The following is a 20,498-nucleotide window of genomic DNA, read 5'->3' as shown; positions in this document are numbered from 1 at the left end:
AGAGCAGTGAAATTAATTCTTACTATTATTATTATTATTAGGTAGAAATCTCAAGCAATTCTATTGTATTATGTTTAAAATATTAGTGATACTTACAGTATTTATTATCTGGGACTTTAATACATAGAAATATATTAAAGTAGAAATATCCTACTTTCTGTTTAATGCATGAGTAGGTTTACTTTCTGTTTCTATTTATACGTACATAAATTTCTATAAATAAATACATTTATTAAAATAAATTTTGTATATAAATTCATATATACATTTTTTTTAATAAAGTGAATTATTTTACAAACAATATTTTTGTCTTTTAAACAGTTCCAGCTTACAGTATCTCCTGAAAGCAGGACAACAAGTAACACACACAGGAAGTACACACGAGACTGATATTTAATTAATACTGTGTACACTGTTTTGCCTTGCTACTTAAATGGAATATACAAAATTATATTACGAACAAAAAACTGAAAAATTAAGCAAACCGTATGCAAGCAGAATATTTCAAATTTTTCAAAAAGCTAAATATATTATGCAAATAATAAATAATTTAACAACATTACCTCACATGATAAAACTGTATCAGGTTTTGTTCACGGCCTAAAACTTTCAGTTTAAACTATACATAAATAAATTATTATAGTTTAATTGTTTAATTAAAAAAACCTCTTCTTGCACAGTAATTTCAGCATGTTTCAGTTATATTACCATGAACTGAATACTTGCAGGGAAAAAAAAAAAAAAAACCTCACTGTTCCTTAAACAGAAACTTGATTAGACTCCACCTGGAGCCAGTGCGTCTGCAAACAGGTGTTCTTCCTCATAATCATCCTCTTCTCGAGCGAAGAACCGGGAGCCTTAAAGATTAAAGTCACTCTCAGGACGGCGAGTGTTTCAGGCTGTGCTGCACACTTTAATGAAACTGAAATTCATGGAAAAATATAATAATTGCAGCGGTTTGCGCGATGTTCGACTGAGAACGTTCGGTGCACAGCGGCAGCAGATCGTTATTATTCAGAAACTCGTTATTTAAACTGAAACGTTTCGCCTGAAATTCTCACAGAAAATTGAAATCTAGCTGAACAACCAGATTGTTTTATTTGCATAAGTTTTTTTTTTCATGTATATTGTTTGAATGCTAAAACGTGTACACTATTAATGATGAACTCTGGAAGGGCTTTATGATTTAAATACAGTGCTTATCAGAGAGGAGTCTCGGGGTCGCCCCCGTGGCACCCCTGTGATGGATAGCAGGGTCGATGATGGACATCCAGGAGATCCCTGACTGGGTTTATTTATTTATTTTTATAATGTTTTTTTTACTGTTTATTATATTCAATGTTGCTTTAGTTATTATTTTGATTATACTAAGCTTAATTGACTGGTCACTTACAACCAAGCAGTTTAATCTAAAACTCAATAACTAAAAAAACATTTATAACATTTTCATAAAACCAGAAGGTGATGTTAATATTAAACATATTGTATAACAATATTGTAATATTATACATAAATATGGCGGCACCCTGGCCTAGTTCTTAGCACTGTCTCCTGGCACCTCCAGGTCCTGGGTTTGATTCCCACATCAGGACTGTGTGCATGTTCTCCCATGCGAGTTTGAATGTTCTCTCTGTGCTTGGTGGGTTTCCTCCGGGTTCTCTGGTTTCCTCCCAAAAACAGGCAGATTAAGCGTGTTCAAATTGCCCGTAGTTTGTGAGTGTGAATGTTAACTGGAGGTCCTACCACGGTTGTACAAAACGGAAATAAATACAAAGGTCCCCTCTGGCTTCCACAGTTCTAAGTTGGACTACAGAGGTTCCTAGGATGGATGGATGGATGGATGGATGGATAGATTAATATACATTTTCTGGCCAAAATAAATAAATAAAATAAATAATCCTCTCTGAACGTGTAAGGTTTGGCCTTAAGACATGACCAATGAATCTGAGCTCTGAAGCACAAATCCCATTATGAAACAGCCGTTCACAAGTTCTGTACAAAGGCCGGCCCAAAGAAAAGTCACCTTTAGCTTTGATTACAGCATGGTGTCGGGTCATGTGTGAAAATGGTTGCTTATGCTCCTAGAAACACTCATCCAGTACATTCAGGTCGTCAGCTGACTTCATTTTATTGCCCCTGAGTCTGGACTTGAGTAACTGAAGCCACCTCAGATCATCACACTGTCTCCAAAGAGGCTTGTACAATGGACACTATGATGTGTGCATCGCTTTATGTGCTTTTGGATGCAGCTGTCACTCTGGAATAGGGTCAGTCTGGACTCATCAGATCACATGACCTTTTTACATTGCTCTAAAGTCATATCTTTATGCTCTCTAACAAATTAAAAGATTTTAACAAGTGGTTTTCTTATGGAAACACAACCATTTGGTCTCAATCACATTTTGTGTGTATGTGTGCGTGTGGAAATGCTCTTATTTTCACTATTAGACATAGCTCTGGTTTTTATCGTTGGCTTTTTCCCATGCAACTTCACCAAGAGTTTAAGTGAATCTCCATTCATTATTTTTTCCAACCTCATTTCATCATCCACGTTTTGATAATGTGTTCTTAACCCAGTTCCAGTCATTTAAAATCTCCTTAGTCGTTTTTTTTGTTTTTTGCTTGATGCAGCCCGATAATTTGACCTTCTAAAAATTTTTTTGGGGCCAGACAGTGTACTTTTGCCATAACAGTGTATTAGGCAGAGCATTTTACTTCCATACGGCATCAAAAACATTAACCAAGTAACAAGCTTGGTTTTTTTTGGGCTATTTTAAATAGCAAAATCACAAGAGGGGGAAAAAAATCTATATCACACAAGCCTCGGTTGCAGTCATACATACGGCTCGCAATGCACACTTTACTCAGTTTCGCTTCTCGCTGTGAGCTGGAAAGAAGATCTAAATTGCACTCCAGGCACTAAATTTCCCTTGACTTGAGCCTCATTTTTCTTGTGTCAGAAAAAAAAAAATCAAATCAGCGCATTGCAAAGCAGATCAGTACTGTTTATGTTGGCAGTTCTGTCGCCATCTTTATTTTGCCTACCCTATACATTTCAATGTCTCCAATTTCCCCCCTGTTCTGCCAGCTCCTAATGAAATATCATTTGCAGCATTTTCGCTCGGATTCGCCCTCGGGCGTCAACCTTTTCCGGCAGCCGACAAAAATAATAAAACCCCAAAAAAGAGGCAAACTTTAATAAATAGTAACATGAAATCTATCAGCGCTGCGGTAATGTCACAATACAGAGCTGCTCGAAAGCATCAAACGGAATTACACCGACGAGATGGAAAGAGAAAACAAGAGGCTCCATGCTGAAACTGCGTGTGCAGACTGAATCCCGAGCTGAAATTGTGACAGACATGAAGTCGAATTCAATTTCCAGTCAATTTATATTGAACAGATTTGTAAACAAGCGTAAACGCCGGTGCGGAGCTCCAGAGGAGCGTACAGAGAGCGAAGAAAGTACAGAGTGAAATACCTTAGGGGTGTAAAGGAGGCGTGGCCCGATCTATTTGCCTACTGTCTCAACAAAAGAGGCGTGTCCTCATGAACAATTTATTTAATTTGTGAGTCTTCAAAGTTAGACGTGCTGCCTGCTCACTTAACTTCTGACTGTTACAGTATATCAGATGGTATTATGTGTAAAAAATGTATTATATGAAACGTGTGTAGTTATAGTTTGCATGTTCTCCACGTGCATGGTGGGTTTCCTCCGGAAACTCCGGTTTCCTCCCGCAATGTAGGTTAGGTTAATTGGTGTTCTCAAAATGCCCGTAGTGTGTGAATGAGTGTGTAAGTGTGTAAGTGTGTGTGCCCTGCGATGGATTGGCACCCTGTCCAGGGTGTACCCCGCCTCATGCCCTAAGTCTCCTGGGAGAGGGTCCAGGCCCCCTGTGAACCTGAATACAGGATAAAGCGGTAATGACGATGAGTGAGTGCGAGCGAGTGAGTGAGTGTGTAGTTATAACAACTAGTACACATCTATGCTTTTCGAAAAAAGTGTTAAGGAGAAATTGCTGATACCAGATTTGAGTGTCACTCTTTTGTTTATGTCTATCAGATTTTTTTTCCTACATTTCCTGTGAACGTTTGGTCAAATCCCATGAATGGTTCAGGATGAGTTATGAATAGAGTAAAAGCGTGATGATGACGAACAACCATGATGCCAAAGTGAGAAGACACAAAATCGATGATGTTTATTTTTCTAGCGACTATAGCTAGAGTTAGCTACTTAATTAGATATAATTGTCCCGCCCATTCCTAAAGCAATTTTGACCAATCCTGTCTCTTTTGACACTAATTGAACTGAATTGTGCTTTAAGTATCTGAAACATAACAGCTATTTTATAATGAAACAAAAATCACTTAAAAATTAAGATCACGGTTATCATTTTTAACAATTCTTTGATATATATATATATTTATTAATTTCCTAAATTATTAATATTATTAAATTCCTACTCACTTTGCAGGGTATATCCACCCTAGTGGATATACAGTATGTAATACACAGATCTAATTATTAAATTACTGCATGCATCTATAATAATTAGTATTAGAACTATTTAGTAAAAACTCTAATCCTACATATACTCCAGAAGTTAAAATAATTAGTTCATCAGTTTCTGTTTTCAGAAGGTTTCTGAACTTCATACATAGAGTTTGTTTCCATCCATCCATCTATCTAGGAAGGGGATGGAGGGCGATGGTGATGACCACCATCGTTAATTGGGAATGCCAATTAACCTGATCTGCATGTCTTAGGAGGAACCCGGAGAACCAGGAGGAAGCCCACCAAGCCCGGGGAGAACATGCAGGAGTTTGTGTAGATATTGTGAAATGATACTATAAAACATGATCGTCTTTCTGTCCCTTCTTGCTACAGCATACATTTGGGAGTGTAAAAGTAGAGTATTACATTTTAGAATCACGCGTCCACTACAGCCCCACCGAGAGCTCCTGCAAGTTTAAGTGGATAAGGATCCTGCTTAACGTCTCTACATCGATCCTGGGACTTGAACTTACGACCTTTTCCGTATACGCTGTGCTTCAACAGTAATTTCGAGGATCGGTGTGTCGTACTGAATATTAAACCGTTGATTATGTGTAGAAGAATATTCTGTATTGCAGCAGCCCTGAGGCTAGGCTCGACATCCCAGCATTCCTTTTCCCCACTCGGTTTTCCTGCTAGTGATGGATGTGTGGGTCGGAGCCAGCAGGATCGAGAAACCCGGCCCTGGTTACTGCGGCGCCTCTGCAGTGCCAACTTTACGGCAAAAAGAAAACTGCAGCCGGGTTTCGTTCTTCGCAAACTTAATTATATCAAGATTAACAAGGGAGGTAATTAATTTCTTTAAGATTGGTATCTTCCAAGTGCCTCGGGCTCGACTTTGTTGTCAAAACTGTATATTTAACCATTATTCCAGGGCAAAGTTTCCCAGGCTGTAATAAGACAAAAAAAAAAACCCGGTTCTGCATGAATATGCTAATATTCGAGGCGTCTAATCTAAACTCTGCTGCTAAAATATTAGCCTAGTACAAATGTATGATTATGTACATATATTTAGCATGAAATCAGAGGCTGGCGCTTTGGAAATGTTGTACGAAACAACGGAGATGCTTAATTTTCTTCTGCAGCAATCCAGCAGCAGAGTGCATTACAGAAAGCTGTGTGTTCTGCTGTTGGTGTAATGGCGGTGCTGCTAGGCTTCATTAAAGCAGCGCGCGCACGCACACACACACACACACACACACACACACATGCACACACCTCCATAAAATGGCCGCCCTCCAGGCCTCACTCACACACACACACACACACACACACACACACAGAGCTATTGTTCAGGCCGAGCCGCAGGCCAAGTGCTCTACATGAGCACGGGGGAAACTAAAAACACTAAGAGCCCATTTCCCGTGTGACGTGCCGGCTTCCAGAACCTTCCACACCATCGCCTCGGGGTCCGAGAGAGAAAGAGAGAGAGAGAGAGAGAGAGAGAGATGCTGATACTCTACTGAATCCGTTTCAAACATTTCAGCTTTCTATATTTAAGCTTCAGCTAAACATTGCGTCAATGTGCCTAAAAAAATAAATAAAAATACTTCCATTCTGTAAACATACTTAATCTAAACTGACCGCTCTCTCTTCCTGTCCATGGCTCTGGTCATTACTTTACAAAAGTCATCAGTGTCGACCGGTGAACAGACACAAATCTTCTTTTCTTTATCCTTCAATCAAAGACCAGACCAGCAGAGCGATGCCACTTTATCTGAACCGGTACGTGGTTAATGCTCCAAATATCCGGATCTGGACTCAGATTTGGAATCAACCCCAATGTGGGTGTGGCCTAAATTGAAAACAGTGGTAGAAAGCACTGCGCTGTCAGCATGCCGAGTGAAATCTGGCCCTGACCTTGACTTTATCATTCCAGTTTATGACTGGTCTCAATTAAAGACGCTTGAGGAACTGGTTTTTCTTCTCTTTTGAAATCCCACTCAGACCACTAACTATTATTATTATTATTATTATTATTTTGTTTATATCTGTCTACAATATTTTCTATGTGGTTCCACTTTCCAAAATGTAAACAAATTCATATCCTAATTCGGACCAGCACGTCCCCGACCAGGCCGTTCCTAAGGACGACTGAATGAATGAACGCTGCAAAGGAAGTGGACCTTGACCGTGGTAAGGAACATGGACCACAAGCCCACATAAAAGTCAAAAACTCCCCTATTGTGTGACTTTTTTGTTTTGGGATCTCAATGTACTCAATGTAATCAGATTAAACTTTCTTGCAAGTTACATGAAAAAAAAAGGAAAGTATGTACTTGTTTAAAACACATTATATGTTCAAGCTGAATATCGAATTCGTATATAAATATATTCCTAATAAAAGTTGTTTGCCGTCTGTCCTTTGACTGTTATAATATAAAAGCAGACGAGGGAAAATAAGATTAAATGTACACATGCATACATACCCTATATGGTGCTGTATAAAGTATTTATAAAGTGTTTATCTGATTTCTTTTAGTGCGTATTTGTTACATTGAAATGGTCGAGATCACTCATAGGGTCATGGGGGCCTAGAGCCTATTCCAGGAAACTTGGGGCAGGAGGCGGGGTATATCCTGGACAGGGTGGCAATCCATCGCAGGGCACACACACACACACACACACTATGGGCAATTTAGGAATGCTAATTAGCCTAATCTGATTGTTTCTGGACTGTGGTAAAAAGAACAGAGTACCTGAAGGAAACCCACCAAGCAAAATAGAGACCACACAAACTCCATGAATACCGAGACAGGAATCGAACCTGGCTCCCGGCGGTGCAAGGAAACAGTGCTAACGTGGTACACGTTGTAGATATGGTTAAGATCATTAAACTAATTGTATTATTACACAAAAACAACTCGAATAAATATGAAATGCAGTTTTGAAATGATAAAGCTGTCCAATCCTATCTGGCCCTAAAGTAAATGCCCCCCTTGCTAAATGAATAAGTTCAAGTTCAAGTAGGCTTTATTGTCGGTTCAACCATATAAAGTTAGTACACAGTGAAAGCAAAACAACATTTCTCCAGGACCAAGGTGCTACATGCAACATAAAATTTACAACAGAAATCAACAGAAAAAACTAAACTAGCTAACTAAGAGGCCTAGTTAACTGGCTATAACGTAATACTCTGTGGTCATAAAGAACTGTGATTAACCGTGTTTTCTAAAAAGCTAAGTTAAATTTCACTTGCCACATCCAGGCCTTATTACTGCCAGACCTGCTGAATCAAGAAATCATTTATATAGAACCTGTCTGACAAAGTGAAGTCTGAGTCTAAAAGATGTCAAAAACGCAACATGGTCAAGAACAGATGAGGAACAAGAAAGTCTGGAAAGGGTCACCAAAACCAATCTTGATCAAGTGTGACAAATGTGCAAAAAAAAAAGAAAAAATCAGGAAGAGAGGAAGACTACTTTTTCACGAGTGTACATTGACCTTATACATTATGTGACTGCTGGCATACACAACCGTTCTCTCTGTCTCTGTCTGTCGAGCTACACATGCTACGATCCCTTATCGCTGGTTCTTGAATTTCTTTAGATTGTTTTCACAAACAGTGAGCCTCCAATAACAAACATGGATGTGAACATGCATTCACTTTAACATCTCTCCCAGGATACTGAACATCCAGCCTCCCAACATACAGATCAATCCCAGGTATCTAATATCACCCCAATGAGGATGGGCTCCCTGTTGAGTCTGGGTCCTCTCAAGGTTTCCTGTTTGTCATCTCAGGGAGTTTTTTCCCACCACCGTCATCCGCAGCCAATCATTATGATGAATTATACATATTTCTTTAGACTTTTCCAACTCATTTCAATGTATTTTTTATTCTGTAAAGCTGCTTTGCGAAAACGTCCATTGTTAAAAGCGCTATATGTATAAAACTGATTAAAGGACGTCTAAACTGAGTATTTATTTCACATCCAGATGCACCGCATGAATCTTTTATAAAGCAGTCAGATAGAAGAATTATGTCGTTGGAGATTTTCATGTTAAAGGTAACGATCACTTTTAAGATCTTAGAAAGCAATAAAAAATCCATGCTTTTTGTCTTTTTTCCATTTTTGTATCGGCTTAAACAACACTCCTTAATGTGACCTCATATAAGATGCTTCCCTCTTCCAGCTCTGCTGTTCTCTGGCAGGGTGTGGCTCAAAAAAGTGACGTTTCACCATGAAAATCAGCTCATTTTTAAGAAAGCAGGTTTAAACCCTAGCATCACAAGTTATCACCGTTAGACCTCTTGAGCAAGGCTCGAAAAAAGAAGAGAGACTTTGACTTGTGGTTTGATGTTCGGCTTTTTGACCAGAATTCAGGTTTTCGTCATGACCTACGGTAGGGCCATGGTTGTGTAACCATGCCCTGACCCTGCCTGTTTTTGGGTTATGATGTTTGTAATTTTGCACGTACATTTCCTGTTTTTTTTTTTTTGTATTAGCATCCTTCTTGACCTTCGTTATCCCTAACACTGGTGCATATGAAATCTGTGGCTCTGAATGTCATTGATCCCTGAAGTTTCTGTAAAAAAGTGTGATTTATGAGAAGAGTCGCTCTTCCTCTTACTGTTATTATCTGTACTTTAATAACATTAGTGTGTGTGTGTGTGTGTCTGACAATCATTTTCTGTCAGTTTTTTCCCTAAACTGCTGAAACGCTGATAAAATGTGACATTGACCCACACGCCTTCTTAAGCACTCAAAACCAAGGACCCACAGCTCTTACTTTTTCGAAAGCAAAAAAGCCCGGAGTCAGGAAATCAGCTCCAACACAAACATCACACTAACACACAAACTGTCAAAACATTTTAGTTGAAGAAACTTTAACATGCATTTAAATATTAATGAGCACATGGGTGTTTCGTGCACAATAATCTTCCTGTTTAATATCAGACCGCCGCAGTTTAGAATTCTCCCACCTTATTTGTCACATAACGTTTTTATTTTAGATATTTCTGGATAGTAATTCTGTCTACAAGGCAAATTACACGTTTATATCAATGCACTCGTCCCAGCCAATGCCCAAACCCCAGCTACTGGATGCAGCCCGGATAAAATGGGAGGGTTTCGTCATGAAGGGCATCTGGCCTTAAAAACCTGTTCCGAGCTTGTATGTGCGGACCGGACGATCCGCTGTGGCGACCCCACTTAGAGCTGATCCTGTGGAGGGTCACCTGAAGCCCAGTCCCAGGGTTCGAGGCAGGGGGCAGCACAGGGTAGAGTGGCACCCCATCGCAGGGCACAAGCACTCTCACACACACACGCTCAGAATATAATTACAATATGGGGTCATTTGGAAACACAGATCAGCCGACAGCGCATGGGAGGAAACTGGAATACTTGAAGGAAACCCAGACAGAATGGAGACGAGATTCCATGCAGGGTAACTACTAAGCCAACATCTGGGCAAAAGGGTTTAAAAAGGGGTATAATAATAATAATACTAATAACAATTAGTAGAAATAATAAAAATATTTCACATAGTCATGAGAGTGAGAAACAGACTTTCCAAAAGCTCCTGGAAGTTTAAAGTGCGCTTAATATTATGAGCTAAAATTATGTATTTTTTGGTTTGTTTAAATTTTTGAATATAAAAATGCGAAAAACATTAAAATTTTGACATTCTGACATCACCAAAAACAGACTATTCCGCTAAAATACAACACCACACAACCTCTAACACTGCGACATGCACCATCTCGTTCCATCTCTCTCTCTCTCACACACACACCAACACACACATTACAGACCCTGTGGTCTTCCTGTTCGTCTGACCGCGCTGGTCATTTTCTCTGGTCCGTGGTGGTAGGGGAGAATCGTGAGGAGGAGGAGGAGGAGGAGGAGGAGAGAGGGAGCGGCCGAGCAGAAAGTGCACACTCCGAGTTGGGATTGATTTACTTCATTAACCGAGATTACCAAGTTTAACTTACAAACCAGAGGTCAAAATTTCTCATTAAGGGGGGGAGCGTGGAGCACCGCGGGGCGACTGGACCGCTCTTATTACTGACTACACATTTCAATCTGTCTTTGATGTTCCGTGTTTCGCCTCCGTCCCTCCCTCTCTGCGTTTTCTCTCTCTCTCTTTCTCGTTCTCTATTTTTTGGCAGAGAGGTTGATTTTAATTGTAGCTATAGAACAGAGCGCGTTTTGCCTGGAAGGCTGCCTCCTCGTCCACGGCGAGAGAAGCTTTAGTGGTATTGGGTGCTGTCCATAGCCTCAGGCTCATTTTAATGGCTCCCTCCCTCTCTCTCTCTCTCTCTCTCTCTCTCCCTCCCTCCCTACATTCCCTGCTCAAATTGTTTTCCACATGATTCCTGTTAATTTAGCTGCAGGAAGGGGCATCGGTTTTCCTTGTACTCCCCCCCCCCTTCTCCTTCTGTCTCTCTTTTTCTCCCTCTCTTCCTTTTTCATTCCTTTCCTGTCTCACCTTCCCTCACACATACCATTCTTTTTCTTCTTTAAATAAATTTAAAAGAAAAAAAAAATAACAATTTGTATTCCTTCATCTGGTACTTTTTCCTAAGGTGGATTTGGTTCTGTTTCAAACATCTGGAAACACACGTCTCTACATGATTTTTTTTTTTCGGTGAGACTAACTTCTGTTCCCGAACGTTTCTGACCTCCTCGCTGACACACTTCTTCACTTTTCTGTCAGCCGGCTGTGTTCCAAATACCTACAAACACATTTGCGCACTTCTTTGTCCGCTGCTTGTTTCCCAACACGCCTGGAGATGAACACTGCACTCACACATGCTTTCCTTCTTCCTCGTCTGCTGGTTGTGTTCCAAACGCCTAACCACTTCACTCACGCTCGTTTTCTCACTTCAGTGTGGGCCAGCTGTGTTCCAATTGCCTGAAAAACACACTCCTTGTGACCACTTCTTGACGCGCTTGCTTTCTCAAGGTTACGTTCCAAAGAAACCCGACCACCTCAGTGGCGAACGTTAGTTTTCTGTCAGCCGCTTGTGTCCCAACACACTTAGCATTTTCCTCACTTGTATTTCAACTGGTTGTTGTAAAAAAAAAAAAAAACAGCCTAAAATCACACACTTGCTTTCCTAATTTATCCGATGAGTGTGTTTAAACACACTTTCCTCTTCACTTAAACTCTGTTTTAGTTATCTACGCTTATTCTCAAATAAGAAAGTCAAATGGTTGTGTTCCAAATTCCTGAATAAAAAACCCTTTGACTTACATTTGGCAGACGCTCTTATCCAGAGCGACTTACATTTTTATTTTATTACACATCTGAGCAATTGAGGGTTAAGGGCCTTGCTCAAGGGCCCAACAGTGGCAACTTGGTGGTTGTGGGGTTTGAACCTGGGATCTTCCGAACCGTAGTCCAATGCCTTAACCACTGAGCTAACCCTGGCCCAAGACTTCCTTCTACTTTCTTCACTTTCACTCACTTTTAAGTCCAATTATGACTTGGCATGGTGCGGTCACCGGAGTGAAGTGTGCAGGGATCGAGAGGTTGTCTGAAGCACTTCTGAAGCACCTGAAGCCTGGTGCTAGCGCCGGTCCTGAGCCGGCTCAATGGCGAACTTTCTAGGAACTGGCTTTGTTTTTCCATGGGTTAAAGAATCGCACCATTTCGAAACTGTATGCGTCCGTGTACGTCTCTACTTTCCCAGTAGGCGGCGTAAAAAAAAAGTTAGCAGGAAGCACAAAAACAACTACAGTGAATATCTACATGGCTTTGCGAGCATTTCCTCTGGCTTTCTCATTACTAGAAAGCATCTGAGCTGCTTATTGCACATGAAGTCCCTTTGTCAGAGATGTCAGTCACAAACTTTTAGCTGGTCGTGACAACCTCGCCCCAGTACAGTGTTGGTGCCTCGCTTCTTGTAAAGTTTATTTTTGTTTCCTGTTTGATTGGCTTGTTTCCGGCTCCGGAACCACCTTGGTGGAAAAGTGGTATGTGATAGAGGTCCGTGTTCTCACATACCGTGTTGGTATTATTGAAAGGGCACTTCCGAAACTCTCTCTGATGGAGCTATAAGATAAAATGGATACTTTATTTATTTATTGTTTCTCTTAGTGTGCTTGTAGTGCACTTGAGAGTAAAAAGAGTTAACATGGCCCTTGACTTTGACCAAAACTAAGAGCTCTCTTGCTCTCTCTCTCGTTCTTTTTCTCCCCTAATCCAGTCTTGCAGCGCTCTAAGGCCCCTTTGTTCCTGTTCTCAGATGACTCTGGATGGAGAGACACACACTCAGGCTATCACTTACAGCCCTATGGGCAACACACACTCACACACACATGCACACTGGGCAGTTTCAATCAGAAGCTCTCTCTCTCTCTCTCTCTCTCAAACACACACACACACACACACACACACACACACACACCGGATCTCCAGTATCAGCATTATTATACTATTCCTAATTTCAGGTCATGGCTGAGCAAGAAGAAACCCTTTGGCTTGGATTAAAGCAATGAGAGAGTGAGAGAGTGAGAGAGAGAGAGAGAGAGAGAGAGAGAGAGAGAGGGAGAGAGAGAAGAGGAGTGTGTAGGGTGAAGTGTATCCAGAAGGCCCTTGAGTAAGTTGTGAAGGGCCCCGAGTGAAAAGACACACTGCTTTTACACTGAAGGAGACATAAAGTGCTGCAGGGGCACACACACACACACACGTGCATACACACCAACACACACACACACACACACGCATAGCCCACACTATTGCCCAAAGACATACAAAACAAAGTAAGAAAAACTTCTCATGCCTCACTTTTTTTTCTTCTTCTTCTTCGATTTATGAAGTCATCCATTATACGATAGGTGACAATAATATCTTTTTTATCCTTTCAGAGACTTTAGAGTCATGTGTGTGTGTGTGTGTGTGGAGCAATAATAATAATAATAATAATAATAATGCCAACTGTGTAAACTCTAACAGGACTGCGTTGTGATGAGGCGTGTGTGTGTTTGTGTTGCTCTAACCTCCGTGCCCGGCGTCGCTCCGGGCGAGTCCACTTTGCGTTTTTTCCGCGGCCCGATGGCGGCGAGAGCTGTGAGGTTCGCGTCCCTCTGCCTTATCTGGGCCAGTTCCTGCTGCTGCATCTGTTCAGAGCGAAGAACACCACATTCAGATTACATCCTTATGAATAAATAAGAGAGCAGAAAATAAACGAGGAGTAGAGCAGGGTTCAGACAGCAGCTCTGTGAGGAGCTTTAATCTCCTCATCGCTGCGCCGAGGTCAGTGAAATAAACAACAACAAGATGTCGTTAGTACATGTGTTTTTAAATATTGACGAATTCATGTATCCATACATCCTTAATCACTCTATTCTTCCTTTAATCCATCAATCAATTTCTTTAATCATCTAGAGATCTCCATCCGTCCCTTCAACACCATCAGTCATCCAGCCATCCATCTCTTACAGTATCTATCCATCTGTTCACCATCAACCATCTATCCATCTCTTCATCCACTCATTTATCTACTCATCTGTTTCTTCCTTCATGTACATTGTGTGTGTATTCCCACATTGTCTGTAGTGTGTGTGTGTATTCCCACATTGTCTGTAGTGTGTGTGTGTATTCCCACATTGTCTGTAGTGTGTGTGTGTATTCCCACATTGTCTGTAGTGTGTGAGTGTATTCCCACATTGTCTGTAATGTGTGTGAGTGTATTCCCACATTGTCTGTAGTGTGTGTGTGTATTCCCACATTGTCTGTAGTGTGTGAGTGTATTCCCACATTGTCTGTAGTGTGTGAGTGTATTCCCACATTGTCTGTAGTGTGTGTGAGTGTATTCCCACAGTGTCTGTAATGTGTGTGAGTGTATTCCCACATTGTCTGTAGTGTGTGTGAGTGTATTCCCACATTGTCTGTAGTGTGTGTGTGTATTCCCACATTGTCTGTAGTGTGTGTGAGTGTATTCCCACATTGTCTGTAGTGTGAGTGTATTCACACATTGTGTGTAGTGTGTGTGAGTGTATTCCCACATTGTCTGTAGTGTGTGTGTGTATTCCCACATTGTCTGTAGTCTGTGAGTGTATTCCCACATTGTCTGTAGTGTGTGTGAGTGTATTCCCACATTGTCTGTAGTGTGTGTGAGTGTATTCCCACATTGTCTGTAGTGTGTGTGTGTATTCCCACATTGTCTGTAGTCTGTGAGTGTATTCCCACATTGTCTGTAGTGTGTGTGAGTGTATTCCCACATTGTCTGTAGTGTGTGTGAGTGTATTCCCACATTGTCTGTAGTGTGTGTGAGTGTATTCCCACATTGTCTGTAGTGTGAGTGTATTCCCACATTGTCTGTAGTGTGTGTGAGTGTATTCCCACATTGTCTGTAGTGTGTGTGAGTGTATTCCCACATTGTCTGTAGTGTGTGAGTGTATTCCCACATTGTCTGTAGTGTGTGTGAGTGTATTCCCACATTGTCTGTAGTGTGTGTGAGTGTATTCCCACATTGTCTGTAGCGTGTGTGAGTGTATTCCCACATTGTCTGTAGCGTGTGTGTGTATTCCCACATTGTCTGTAGCGTGTGAGTGTATTCCCACATTGTCTGTAGCGTGTGAATGTATTCTCACATTGTCTGTAGCGTGTGAGTGTATTCCCACATTGTCTGTAGTGTGTGAGTGTATTCCCACATTGTCTGTAGTGTGTGAGTGTATTCCCACATTGTCTGTAGTGTGTGAGTGTATTCCCACATTGTCTGTAGTGTGTGTGTGTATTCCCACATTGTCTGTAGTGTGTGTGAGTGTATTCCCACATTGTCTGTAGTGTGTGTGAGTGTATTCCCACATTGTCTGTAGTGTGTGTGTGTATTCCCACATTGTCTGTAGTGTGTGTGTGTATTCCCACATTGTCTGTAGTGTGTGAGTGTATTCCCACATTGTCTGTAGTGTGTGAGTGTATTCCCACAGTGTCTGTAGTGTGTGAGTGTATTCCCACATTGTCTGTAGTGTGTGAGTGTATTCCCACATTGTCTGTAGTGTGTGAGTGTATTGTTACAGTGTCTGTAGTGTGTGAGTGTATTCCCACATTGTCTGTAGTGTGTGAGTGTATTCCCACATTGTCTGTAGTGTGTGAGTGTATTCCCACAGTGTCTGTAGTGTGTAAGTGTATTCTTACATTGTCTGTAGTGTGTGTGTGTGTATTCCCACATTGTCTGTAGTGTGTGAGTGTATTCCCACATTGTCTGTAGTGTGTGAGTGTATTCCCACATTGTCTGTAGTGTGTGTGTGTATTCTCACATTGTCTGTAGTGTGTGTGTGTGTATTCCCACATTGTCTGTAGTGTGTGTGTGTATTCCCACATTGTCTGTAGTGTGTGTGTGTATTCCCACATTGTCTGTAGTGTGTGTGTGTATTCCCACATTGTCTGTAGTGTGTGAGTGTATTCCCACATTGTCTGTAGTGTGTGTGTGTGTATTCCCACATTGTCTGTAGTGTGTGAGTGTGTTCCCACATTGTCTGTAGTGTGAGTGTATTCCCACATTGTCTGTAGTGTGTGTGTGTATTCCCACATTGTCTGTAGTGTGTGAGTGTATTCCCACATTGTCTGTAGTGTGTGTGTGTATTCTCACATTGTCTGTAGTGTGTGTGTGTATTCTCACATTGTCTGTAGTGTGTGTGTATTCCCACATTGTCTGTAGTGTGTGTGTGTATTCTCACATTGTCTGTAGTGTGTGAGTGTATTCCCACATTGTCTGTAGTGTGTGAGTGTATTCCCACATTGTCTGTAGTGTGTGTGTATTCCCACATTGTCTGTAGTGTGTGAGTGTATTCCCACATTGTCTGTAGTGTGTGAGTGTATTCCCACATTGTCTGTAGTGTGTGAGTGTATTCCCACATTGTCTGTAGTGTGTGAGTGTATTCACACATTGTCTGTAGTGTGTAAGTGTATTCCCACATTGTCTGTAGTGTGTAAGTGTATTCCCACATTGTCTGTATTGTGAGTGTATTGTCACATTGTCTGTAGTGTGTGTGTATTCCCACAGTGTCTGTAGTGTGTGAGTGTATTCCCACATTGTCTGTAGTGTGTGAGTGTATTCCCACATTGTCTGTAGTGTGTGTGTGAGTGTATTCTCACATTGTCTGTAGTGTGTGAGTGTATTCCCACATTGTCTGTAGTGTGTGAGTGTATTCCCACATTGTCTGTAGTGTGTGAGTGTATTCCCACATTGTCTGTAGTGTGTGTGTATTCCCACATTGTCTGTAGTGTGTGTGTGTATTCCCACATTGTCTGTAGTGTGTGTGTGTATTCCCACATTGTCTGTAGTGTGTGAGTGTATTCCCACATTGTCTGTAGTGTGTGTGTGTATTCCCACATTGTCTGTAGTGTGTGAGTGTATTCCCACATTGTCTGTAGTGTGTGTGTGTATTCCCACATTGTCTGTAGTGTGTGAGTGTATTCCCACATTGTCTGTAGTGTGTGAGTGTATTCCCACATTGTCTGTAGTGTGTGAGAGTATTCCCACATTGTCTGTAGTGTGTGAGTGTATTCCCACATTGTCTGTAGTGTGTGAGTGTATTCCCACATTGTCTGTAGTGTGTGAGTGTATTCCCACATTGTCTGTAGTGTGTGAGTGTATTCCTACATTGTCTGTAGTGTGTGAGTGTATTCCTACATTGTCTGTAGTGTGTGAGTGTATTATCACATTGTCTGTAGTGTGTGAGTGTATTCCTACATTGTGTGTAGTGTGTGTGTGTATTCCCACAGTGTCTGTAGTGTGTGTGTGTATTCCCACAGTGTCTGTAGTGTGTGAGTGTATTCCCACATTGTCTGTAGTGTGTGAGTGTATTCCCACATTGTCTGTAGTGTGTGTGTGTGTATTCTCACATTGTCTGTAGTGTGTGTGTGTGTATTCCCACATTGTCTGTAGTGTGTGTGTGTATTCCCACATTGTCTGTAGTGTGTGAGTGTATTCCCACATTGTCTGTAGTGTGTGAGTGTATTCCCACATTGTCTGTAGTGTGTGAGTGTATTCCCACATTGTCTGTAGTGTGTGAGTGTATTCCCACATTGTCTGTAGTGTGTGAGTGTATTGTTACAGTGTCTGTAGTGTGTGAGTGTATTCCCACATTGTCTGTAGTGTGTGAGTGTATTCCCACATTGTCTGTAGTGTGTGTGAGTGTATTCTTACATTGTCTGTAGTGTGAGTGTATTTCCACATTGTCTGTAGTGTGTGAGTGTATTCCCAAATTGTCTGTAGTGTGTGAGTGTATTCCCAAATTGTCTGTAGTGTGTGAGTGTATTCCCACAGTGTCTGTAGTGTGTGTGAGTGTATTCTTACATTGTCTGTAGTGTGTGTGTGTGTATTCCCACATTGTCTGTAGTGTGTGTGTGTATTCTCACATTGTCTGTAGTGTGTGTGTGTATTCCCACATTGTCTGTAGTGTGTGTGTGTGTATTCCCACATTGTCTGTAGTGTGTGAGTGTATTCCCACATTGTCTGTAGTGTGTGTGTGTATTCCCACATTGTCTGTAGTGTGTGTGTGTATTCCCACATTGTCTGTAGTGTGTGAGTGTATTCCCACATTGTCTGTAGTGTGTGTGTGTGTATTCTCACATTGTCTGTAGTGTGTGTGTGTGTTCCCACATTGTCTGTAGTGTGAGTGTATTCCCACATTGTCTGTAGTGTGAGTGTATTCCCACATTGTCTGTAGTGTGTGTGTGTATTCCCACATTGTCTGTAGTGTGTGAGTGTATTCCCACATTGTCTGTAGTGTGTGTGTGTATTCTCACATTGTCTGTAGTGTGTGTGTGTATTCTTACATTGTCTGTAGTGTGTGTGTGTATTCTTACATTGTCTGTAGTGTGTGAGTGTATTCCCACATTGTCTGTAGTGTGTGAGTGTGTTTCCACATTGTCTGTAGTGTGTGAGTGTATTCCCACATTGTCTGTAGTGTGTGAGTGTATTCCCACATTGTCTGTAGTGTGTGAGTGTATTCCCACATTGTCTGTAGTGTGTGTGAGTGTATTCCCACATTGTCTGTAGTGTGTGAGTGTATTCCCACATTGTCTGTAGTGTGTGAGTGTATTCCCACATTGTCTGTAGTGTGTGTGTGTATTCCCACATTGTCTGTAGTGTGTGTGTATTCCCACATTGTCTGTAGTGTGTGTGTGTATTCCCACATTGTCTGTAGTGTGTGTGTGTATTCCCACATTGTCTGTAGTGTGTGAGTGTATTCCCACATTGTCTGTAGTGTGTGTGTGTATTCCCACATTGTCTGTAGTGTGTGAGTGTATTCCCACATTGTCTGTAGTGTGTGTGTGTATTCCCACATTGTCTGTAGTGTGTGAGTGTATTCCTACATTGTCTGTAGTGTGTGAGTGTATTCCCACATTGTCTGTAGTGTGTGAGAGTATTCCCACATTGTCTGTAGTGTGTGTGTGTATTCCCACATTGTCTGTAGTGTGTGTGTGCATTCCCACATTGTCTGTAGTGTGTGAGTGTATTCCCGCATTGTCTGTAGTGTGTGAGTGTTTTCCTACATTGTCTGTAGTGTGTGAGTGTATTCCCACATTGTCTGTAGTGTGTGAGTGTATTCTCACATTGTCTGTAGTGTGTGAGTTCATTTTTACATTGTCTGTAGTGTGTGTGTGTATTCCCACATTGTCTGTAGTGTGTATGTGTATTCCCACAGTGTCTGTAGTGTGAGTGTATTCCCACATTGTCTGTAGTGTGTGAGTGTATTCCTACATTGTCTGTAGTGTGTGAGTGTATTCTCACATTGTCTGTAGTGTGTGAGTGTATTCCCACATTGTCTGTAGTGTGTGAGTGTATTCTCACATTGTCTGTAGTGTGTGAGTGCATTTTTACATTGTCTGTAGTGTGTGAGTGTATTCCCAAATTGTCTGTAGTGTGTGAGTGTATTCCCACAGTGTCTGTAGTGTGTGTGAGTGTATTCTTACATTGTCTGTAGTGTGTGTGTGTGTATTCCCACATTGTCTGTAGTGTGTGAGTGTATTCTCACATTGTCTGTAGTGTGTGTGTGTATTCCCACATTGTCTGTAGTGTGTGTGTGTGTATTCCCACATTGTCTGTAGTGTGTGTGTGTATTCCCACATTGTCTGTAGTGTGTGTGTGTATTCCCACATTGTCTGTAGTGTGTGTGTGTATTCCCACATTGTCTGTAGTGTGTGAGTGTATTCCCACATTGTCTGTAGTGTGTGTGTGTGTATTCCCACATTGTCTGTAGTGTGTGAGTGTGTTCCCACATTGTCTGTAGTGTGAGTGTATTCCCACATTGTCTGTAGTGTGAGTGTATTCCCACATTGTCTGTAGTGTGTGTGTGTATTCCCACATTGTCTGTAGTGTGTGAGTGTATTCCCACATTGTCTGTAGTGTGTGTGTGTATTCTCACATTGTCTGTAGTGTGTGTGTGTATTCTCACATTGTCTGTAGTGTGTGTGTGTATTCTTACATTGTCTGTAGTGTGTGAGTGTATTCCCACATTGTCTGTAGTGTGTGAGTGTGTTTCCACATTGTCTGTAGTGTGTGAGTGTATTCCCACATTGTCTGTAGTGTGTGAGTGTATTCCCACATTGTCTGTAGTGTGTGAGTGTATTCCCACATTGTCTGTAGTGTGTGTGAGTGTATTCCCACATTGTCTGTAGTGTGTGAGTGTATTCCCACATTGTCTGTAGTGTGTGTGTGTATTCTCACATTGTCTGTAGTGTGTGTGTGTATTCTCACATTGTCTGTAGTGTGTGTGTATTCCCACATTGTCTGTAGTGTGTGTGTGTATTCTCACATTGTCTGTAGTGTGTGAGTGTATTCCCACATTGTCTGTAGTGTGTGTGTGTATTCCCACATTGTCTGTAGTGTGTGTGTGTATTCCCACATTGTCTGTAGTGTGTGAGTGTATTCCCACATTGTCTGTAGTGTGTGAGTGTATTCCCACATTGTCTGTAGTGTGTGAGTGTATTCCCACATTGTCTGTAGTGTGTGAGTGTATTCCCACATTGTCTGTAGTGT

At 41.3% G+C, this 20,498-nt stretch overlaps 1 protein-coding gene across 1 annotated transcript in view; it reads right to left on the bottom strand.

Moving 5' to 3' along the window:
- LOC128527721 (transcription initiation factor TFIID subunit 4-like) overlaps nucleotides 1–20,498 on the bottom strand; it is a 115,304-nt gene that overhangs the window by 24,261 nt on the left and 70,545 nt on the right. Inside the window, exon 12 of the mRNA XM_053500240.1 lies at nucleotides 13,507–13,626. Within this exon, the coding sequence (XP_053356215.1) occupies nucleotides 13,507–13,626 (120 nt within the window). The remainder of the gene's footprint in view (nucleotides 1–13,506; nucleotides 13,627–20,498) is intronic.

This window comes from Clarias gariepinus, chromosome 7 (assembly GCF_024256425.1).
Source record: "Clarias gariepinus isolate MV-2021 ecotype Netherlands chromosome 7, CGAR_prim_01v2, whole genome shotgun sequence".
NCBI lineage: Eukaryota > Metazoa > Chordata > Actinopteri > Siluriformes > Clariidae > Clarias > Clarias gariepinus.
This window is presented reverse-complemented; position numbering and strand designations above follow the sequence as displayed.